Genomic DNA, 8,901 nt, shown 5'->3' on the forward strand with positions numbered 1-8,901 from the left:
TGGGTCCGTGAGCCATGGCCGCTGAGCCTGCGCGTCCGGAGCCTGTGCTCTGCAGCGGGAGAGGCCACAACAGTGAGAGGCCCGCCTACAGCAAAAAAAAAAAAAAAAAAAAAAAAAATGTCCTTCCTCCTACTCCCACTATTTGTGACTCGTATTCACCCAATTGCACCCACTCAACTTTCATGTCCCAATTCAAATGTTTTCTCCTCCAAGAAGCCTTTCTACCATGTAAATAATCACCTCTCTCTTTGTGCCAACACTGTACCAAAGAACATAATTCCACTACACAGCACATATGTCACACTGCAATTTGTTTACAAGCTTGTCTCCCTTACTAGTGGGCAAAGACGATGTCTTACTCGGCATCACATCCCCAGCACCTAGCAGACAGTTTGTCATATAGACTTTGTTGTATAGTAAGCACTCAGAAACTATTAAATGAATGAACTGATCTTTGAATGAGCCATCCCTTCATTCTTCGCACTAAGTACTGTATCTATAGATCCTGGCAAAAGAGATCTCTGCCCTGAGCCCCACTCTGGCCTTCCTCAGGATATGCCCCTCACTACTGGGCAAGAAGTCCATGGAAACAAGAGGACATACCCATACACTCCCCCTTCTTGATGACACTCCATTTACTGGAACTATGGAATTTCTTATTTAAATACCTCTAACCCAATTTCAGGACCTGCGCAGGCCTCTTTCCCAGATCTGTCCTTGGGATGGACTATGCTACAGATGTGTACATCCTTGGGCCAAGGAGCAGCTGTCTGGAGTAGGGAGTACAAGAGCCTGGACCTCAGGCATGCATGCAAGTTGTCCACAGGCATGCACAGAGGACCTCTCTGTGGTGCCAGACAGAGCCAGGGATGGGGACAGGAGGTTGGGATCCACCTCTTCTGATACAAAACTGTGACTTTATGAATTCTAAATTCCACAAATTCTTTATTTGAATTTTAACTGTAAGGCTGTGGACAAAAATCTCAATATGTTGAACGTCATCAAGAAAGTTACGGGAAACCAAACTGAAGGCTCTGTATATTCTAATACCATACAAAACCACGGACTATGACATTGTTCTTACCACCTCACCTCAGCAAGACATAACATAGGTGGGGAAAAGATCCAATGAAGGTAATTAAAATAAATAAGGGGACAGAGGGAAAACAAAAGAAAGAAGGAGAAATAGAAGACAAACTAAAAAGGAAAACAAACTAAATTCTACAATACTAAAACTAGAGAGTATCCTCAGAATTTTGAAAATTAATAAAATTATAAAACATCTTCATTCATTCCTTTGACATTTACTGAAAACATATGACGTACCAAATCTATGCTAGGTGCTGGTGATACATGCCAGACACTATTCTAAGTGCTGGTGATTCATAACATAAAATCTCTAGCCTCCAAATGATAACTCTCTAGTAATAATACCACTTTAACAATTTAGTAAAGGTAGATAAGGGATCATAGGGGAGAGAGCAATTAACTCTGCCAAGGGACTTCACCGGGTATTAAAGGATGAGGAAGAATTTGCTAGGCAAAAAAAGGGGAAAGGGCAGTCTAGGAGAAAATAATTATTTTAATAGAAATAAAAGATATCAACAGCTAACATTTATTGAGCACTTGCTATATGCTAAGCATTGTGCACAAATCATTCTATTTGATTCTTATAATAACCCTGTGATTCTTTTTTATCCTGTTTATAAATGAGGAAATTGAGAAGTGCGATGACACCAATAGAGATCATACAAAACCAAGCTGTGAAAGACCATGACTTGCTTGAGGAAACATAAATATCAATAGGTAGGTATGGTATAGCACAGGATAATAATAATGACAAAAACCAGCACTGGGGATACAGTGGTCAACAAAACAGAAAACAGATACTTTCCCTGCCTTAGTAGAGATTATGTCTACTCCAGGAAGGAAACAATATCTCCCATCTTAGAGATGTAGGAACTGAGATTTAGAGATGTCAAGTAAATTGTTTAAGGTCACACACCGTGTGTGTGTGTGTGTGTGTGTGTGTGTGTGTGTGTGTGTGTGTGTGTGTGTGAGAAATGAAACCAACTCCATCTAATTCAAAGCCCAAATTCATTCCACTTTACCACGCAGCCTCTCTATTATTCATTCATTCAAGATAAGTGTATCAAGAACCTACTGTGTGTCAAGCACTGTGTTTGGAACAGAGAGATAAAAGATAAAGTCCTTGGCTTCAAGAAATTCACAGGTTAGTCAGTAGAGTCTAGCTAACCAAGAACTGCTATTACCAAGGTATATATAGGGTCCTATAGAAGCACAAGGAGGAGTACTATGCCTAGGATGAGGCAGGGAATGGCAGCAAAGTTAAAGAACGCAATAGTAAGAAGGTGAAAGAGTGTTCTAAGGAAGGGAAGAGTGTCTAGAAAGGCACTGAGACATATGAGAACACAGCTTGTCTTTGGGAACTCTAAGTTTGCTCAATCTTAGGCTATGCACTGAGGATTGGTACCATGCAAAGATGAAAATAGAGAATTAGGGAGCAGCCAGACCTCAAAGGAGTCTAGACACTCAAGTAATGAGTTTACTCTGAGGGCAGAAGAAAAATACTGAGCCATCTTAAAGGTAGGAGTGACATGATAAAATCTGTGTTTTAGAAAATTTCACGTGATCACAGATGAGGAGACAACCTGAAGGGGGGCAAGGCAAAGGTAAGAAAATCAGTCAGGGGCTACTGCATTAATCCCAAAGTCAGGGACACATCTGAGAAATGTTTGGGAGGTAAATCACAAAACCTGGTAGTAAGACAGCAACTCTGATTACATCATGAGTGTGTTATTAAAGAAGCAAAACAGGGACTTTCCTGGCAGTCCAGTGATTAAGACTCTGGGCTTCCAATGCAGAGGGCGCAGGTTCAATCCCTGGTTGGGGACCTAAGATCCCACATGCTGCGTGGCGTGGCAAAAAAAAAAGCAAAACAAAACTAAACAAAAATTGTATGAGAGAGACCATACCAAAATTCAGAGTTAATATCATACCTGGTAAGATAACTTATATATTTTATAAGTCACTTTGGGGTTATTATAGTCATAAAGTTAGCACAATCTATTTTTGAATCTTAAGTACTGATAGAATGAAGGAAGATTTCTCAGTCAACTTCCTCTATTAAATGGCTCCTTTAGGTACACTTTATGAAGCTGTTTCTCAGGAAACACTTAAGCAGAAGTTGGATGACCATGTGTCATGTAAGAATGATTTTCATAGATGATTCCTGAAGTTCCTTCAAATTCAAGATTCTAAAAGAAGAAATGCCATAACAAGTATTTCACAATTACTACATTATTCAAGTAGAGACTTCTGTAGCTATCTAATGGGGTTGAATCATAGAAAGTAATTCCAAATATTGTTCTGATACTATTAACTTTTCCGTACTTAAAACTATAACGTATCCATATTTTCAACTGCTTAGGTAATTATGACTAGGATTATGAAATCAACTACAATGTCACAAATTCCTTAAAAATTCATAGCAAGTAATATTCTACATTGGTTGCAAAATTGCATGACATCTCCAACAGGAAAATGATTATTTCCACTTCACTGTCATCAAGCCCTATGTCTGATAACTAGCACTGAGGAAAAAAGATTTCATTTGGTTGAAGTAGGAAAATGCCCTGCAGCATGTAGAAGAGCTGGCCCATCATTCCAGATCTCTAAATAGCTTCCTCTTCCCATTAAAGAGAACTGATGCCACGTCACAAGCTCTTACAGAGATTCTTTGATTCAGGAGCTACTCAATGAAATCCAGGATTCATCTCTGAATACAGTGAATCCCAAATCAGTGAACAGACTCTGAAATTATAAGGCAGAGTCATAAACTGGCACGAAGAAGTCAGCTCTTTACTTTCAAATTCTAGGTCAAAAATAGCAAATCCAGAGTCACTAAACTAACCAATAGTCTTCTCTTAAAAAACTCTTTAGACGAAAAAAAAATTCTACCATAAGGATCCTAAACAAAATTCTATATCACATCTGAAAGCAGGAACACAGACTGGCAGGGCAAAAATGTAATTATAAGTATATAAACAGATTTCCACTTCTAGCCAACATGAAATAAAAGGAACCAAATTTTACCCTCCTGCCTGAAACAACTGGGAAAAAAAAAAAAAAGACAAACCATATGAAGCATTTTTCAAAACAGTAGTCATCAGGCAACAAAGGACAGTAGATCCCTGATAAGGGGTAAACATACAAGATAAGTCCTACAATTGCCCCAGTTTATTGCCTTGAAAGAGTTTCTAGGCCACAGAATAGGAAAGGGGAACCTATGCAGAGCACACACAGTGGTCTGCCTGAGTTGAGGAGACAGAACTTAGTATGGAGACAGCAAGGTGACTGTCATATACAAAGTAGAGTACCTAAGAGAGAGCTGCACAGAAAGATCCAGAGATCTACACAGGATATCCCTCAAGTCTTCAGCTGAGTACTTATAAGTATATATGTGTGAGGAAACTACACAGGGACAGTGAAAGAACCACCAAAAAGGATTACAGGGATACCACCCAGAGCTCCCACAGGTCCAGGAATAGCTCCTGTTCCCACCAGCCAGAGTACTGAGAAGGGTTTTACTGAGAAGGGTTTTGCCTCAACAGTGCAACAAAGCAAAGTGGTACTGCCTAACACAACTTAAAAGCAAGATCTGAAAAGATCACTGTTTCCAAGTAACTTAACTGCATTCCAGAACAAAGCTCAAGCGTATTTTTAATGGGATACAAAAATATCCTGCACCCAACAACAAAGTAAATTTTCAAATGTCTGGCATCTAATCAAAAATTACCAGGTATGCAAAAGCAAGAAAACACAATCCATAATGAGGAAAAAAATCAATCAAAACCAATCAAGAAATGGCACAGACAGTATTAGTAAACATGAACTTTAAGCCAGTTATTATTGTATTCTACATGTTCAAGAAGCTACAGAAAAGACAAAGCATGAAATCTATACACAGGAAAGATATAAAAAAGACTGAATTTTTAGAGATGAAACTACAGTATCTGAAATGAAAAATACACGGGATGGGATTAACAGCAGATTAAACATTACAGAAAAAAAGATTAATGAATTTAGCAAGATTATCTAAAGTGAAACAGAGAAGAAAAGACTGAAAAAAAAATTGAATGGTATATCAGTGAACATCGAGCAGCCTGATATACATATAACTGGACTTCCAAAAGGTGGAAAGGAGGCAAAGAAAGGATATATATTTAAAGAAATAATGGCCAAAAATTTTCCAAATTTGATAAAAACTACAAAACCACAGATCCAAGAAGCTCAATGAACTCCAAGCACAAGAAACATGAAGAAAAATACACATGCTGCATTTACAAACGGTTCCCGCTCACAAATTCTATAACCAAATGTAATCTAGAAATTACTCAGACTGAAGCTAACTTTTAGGTTAACTTACTGGGTACAATTTCAACTGACAATTTAATAGAGTACATTAAATCAAACATTAATTTGAGCAAAGTGCTTAATAGAAATCTTAATGATTTCAAAATTAGTAAAATATAGCTTTTAAAACAATGTGTATTTTGTTGCCCTATTTGGTAGATAATTAGGTAATTTGTGTTGATCTTATTTTAGAAAGATAGTTTTTAAAAAGCTAAAACATACGTCTTCCTTTTTTAAATTTTCTTTTCCTTTAATTTATATAGGTCATTCAGAACAGAATTAGGACACTGAAAAAACTTTTAAAGAAACTGAGAGGTGGAATTGAAAACAGAAGCAGATTTGAGCTTTGGAATGGAGCTACTCCTCCCAAAAAAACAACCTGGCAACCACTATTTTGGAACACCATTACTTTCAAAATATAGACACATATATATTTTAAGTATAAAGCTGTACCCAAAGTGGAAACAAGCTGAAGTGTCTGTTTTTAGCACCTTGGCTAACAATTTAGGATTCAAAAAAATCTAAGTATTTTTTGGAAAAAGAATCATTCAAATAAAAACCATTAAAGGGGAAAACTAAAGTAATGTATTTTCCTATTTTTGTGAGCACACCTGTTTTTTTAGGGTTCAGCATACAAATTCACAATCTTCTGTCTAAAAACAAACAAGAAAAGAGACCTAGGGGAACAAGTTCTGAGTAGCTACTGTAATGGCTACCCTTCCTGTCATTTGTGTTCCCTAAAATAGAAGTCAGTTTAATTATTCTACCATTTTGCTTGGGAAATAGTGGGATATTTCAAAGATTAAAGATAGTTCCATGGGAGAGCAGCCCAAAATATATTTATTATCCCTGGAAATAATTAATGTCTACATTCCCTTTTCCTTCTTTAAGAAAAAAAATATACATTCACATTCAGATAACATATATTTCTTTGGGTGCCTACACAAATAAAACACTTTTGGAAAACATGTAGTAGTATAATACTTCCCTGTAGGATCAACACATACATGAAAAATAGCACAAAAATCTCTTTGAGCATATAGACTACGAGTCTCTTTGAGTACACAGACTGATAAGTTTACCAGTGGAACAGTTATTTATGGATTTGACTTATACCTTCTTTTAAGTAGAAAAATCTAAAAAGAAAACTAATACCAAAAAAAATGCAGAACTGATCATTTACGTGTTAGGTTATTAGTCTATTAACAGTAGATTTATTCTCTGGTAACAATTATTTATTAATAATGTACTAAATTCCCAAACATATAAAACATAAGAATGTCTTAAAATTGAAAGTTCCAAACTACTCTTGTAATCAGTTTGTATTCAAGACAAATAAGGCTAAATACACATTATTTTGAGCACAACTGTAATATTCACTACACTGATGTGCTGAGAATGCACATATACTACAATAACTATGATAAAAATGGAGCTTTGATTTCACTGATCCAGCTACCAATATGATTTCGATATTCAATTGCCACCTCAAAATCACTTTCCTACTTAATTTAAACCCAATATCATGAACATAAAGGACAAAGATTTGCCTACTAAATCATTAGCCAGTTGTCATCAAGATTTCAACCACCTGCATTTCAAAACTAGCTCTAAGAATACCTTAAAATGATTCCCCAAATATTAATCTACTAATTCACACAATAAATCACTTAATCAGACTTTAGTTATTATATGCATTTAAAGTACTTCCTACAGCAACAGTCCTCACCAATCAGAACTGTTGTTTGAAATTCTTTCCTCTGAAATCTGTTATTACTTCACCAGTTTCAAATTTTGAGCCATTTATTTTTAGACACAAAGGTTAATAAGAAACATTTCTGCACCAAATGCATATAACTTCACAATAAAGCCTTTTTCCCCCCTTAGGAAACTACTGTAATTCCCCTCCTCATTTTACCAAATTATCAAAGAGGATACAATGTGGTTTGGATTTCAGCACTGAAGACAATATGTGACAATACATGATTTGCATATTGAAAAATTAAAGTTTCCCAATTTTAACACATAATTACTGGCTTGTGATAAATGGGCTGGGTATGTAAGATTATCACTCCTTTCAAGGTCCAATTCTTAAACCACCTGAATTTTTCTCGCCAAAAAACTAAATTAGGATCTTAAAACATAAAGCCTCTAAGTTCACAGTATGCAAGTTTAAAAAAAAAAGTTGCCTAGAAAGAAAAAAAAGAAGAACACTTACATTTGGAGCATGACTTGGTTCAAGAACACCCCATCCACCAAAGCCACATATTCATCCAGGTTGGTCCCATTTCCTGCAGCCAGAGGTCCAAACGTTTTAACCTAGAACAGAATGATGATCATCACGACACGAACGCCCACCTCCATCTCTGCAGCCACAAATAATGCAGCAAAATATACAATAAATAACACCCCACTTACCCAAGTGACCAAGGGGCTGGTCATGAACTGCTCCAGAAGGGGAGTAAAAATCTCGTTCTCCATTTTACAGAGAATGTACTTGAAAAAAGGAACTACCACAAAAATAACCCTAGGGAATTGGTCACTAAACGTTGAAGAAGTAAGTAGAAATCAATGAAAGTCCACTTTGGCACGGGAAGAAAATCCCATCGTGGAGGGGAGAAAAACTCTCCCTCCTCAAAAAACACCCCAGAGGGAAACGAGCCGAAATCCCGAGAAGTGGCTTCGACAGCAGCCACGAGCAGCAGCCTGCCCTGGAAATGTCTGTACCGGGCGAGGAGGGGCAGAGAAAAGGCATCTGGAGGAGGAGGAGGAAGGGAGAAGGGGTTGGAGCAGCAAGACAAAAAGCCCGTCAAGGTTGCCCAGCTCCTGGAGGAGCCAGACCAGCGAGGCTGCCCCCAGTGAATTAATCCCACCGTGGGCTAAATGAATCCCACGTTAGATACCACGTTAAGGGTTGCGAGCGGCCGTCAGGCTTGACCTCCGCGTTCTGCTCCACACGTTCCACCCACCAGTGGGCATGGAGCCGCTTTGACCCGCGGAGCCTCCCCTGCCCGCAGCCCCTCACCAACGACAGGCAGGGCTCCCCCCTTCCCACCGACCGCACACCATCCCTCCGCCGACCCCGAGCCTCGCCGCCTGCCCCCTTCCCCTCCCAGGGGGTGGGGGCTTGAATGTGTGTCCCTAACCCCCCAGTTTCCCGAGCCCCGCCAGCCTTTTCAGTGCGCCTCAGGGAAGCCCTGGCACAAAATCACCGCCGCGTTACAGCCTCCTTCTCCGCCCTCTCTGGAGGAGCCAGAGTAACGGCCTCAGAACCGCATTGCCGCATCACACCCCGCTCCCCGCCGCCCAACCAGCGCCTCCAGCCCGCCGTCAAAGGGGCGCGCTGCTCCCTCCGCGCCCATATCCTTCCGCCAACTCCCCGCCCCTCCCGCGCCGCAGCCTCTGGATTGTGGGAGAAGAAAACCGCTGCATGAGCGCGCTCCCCAGCGCGCGCGCGCCCGGGCC

General features: G+C 39.3%; 1 protein-coding gene across 8 annotated transcripts in view; it reads right to left on the bottom strand.

The window, feature by feature from the left end:
* Positions 1-8,552, bottom strand: part of CCDC88A (coiled-coil domain containing 88A) — a 128,125-nt gene extending 119,573 nt beyond the window's left edge. For 4 of the 8 annotated variants that reach the window (XM_024118995.3, XM_024118999.2, XM_024118996.2 and 1 more), the window contains exons 1-2: positions 7,855-8,551; positions 7,655-7,755 (exon numbers count right to left, since the gene is read on the bottom strand). In XM_024118995.3, the coding sequence (XP_023974763.1) occupies positions 7,655-7,755; positions 7,855-7,917 (164 nt within the window). In that variant the 5' untranslated portion in view covers positions 7,918-8,551. Of the gene's footprint in view, positions 1-7,654; positions 7,756-7,854 lie in introns of all 8 variants that reach the window. The other 4 variants (XM_024118997.2, XM_024118994.2, XM_024118992.3 and 1 more) reach the window with 2 other exon arrangements.
* Between the last annotated feature and the right edge of the window lie 349 nt (positions 8,553-8,901).

This window comes from Physeter macrocephalus, chromosome 12 (assembly GCF_002837175.3).
Source record: "Physeter macrocephalus isolate SW-GA chromosome 12, ASM283717v5, whole genome shotgun sequence".
Classification (NCBI taxonomy): Eukaryota; Metazoa; Chordata; class Mammalia; order Artiodactyla; family Physeteridae; genus Physeter; species Physeter macrocephalus.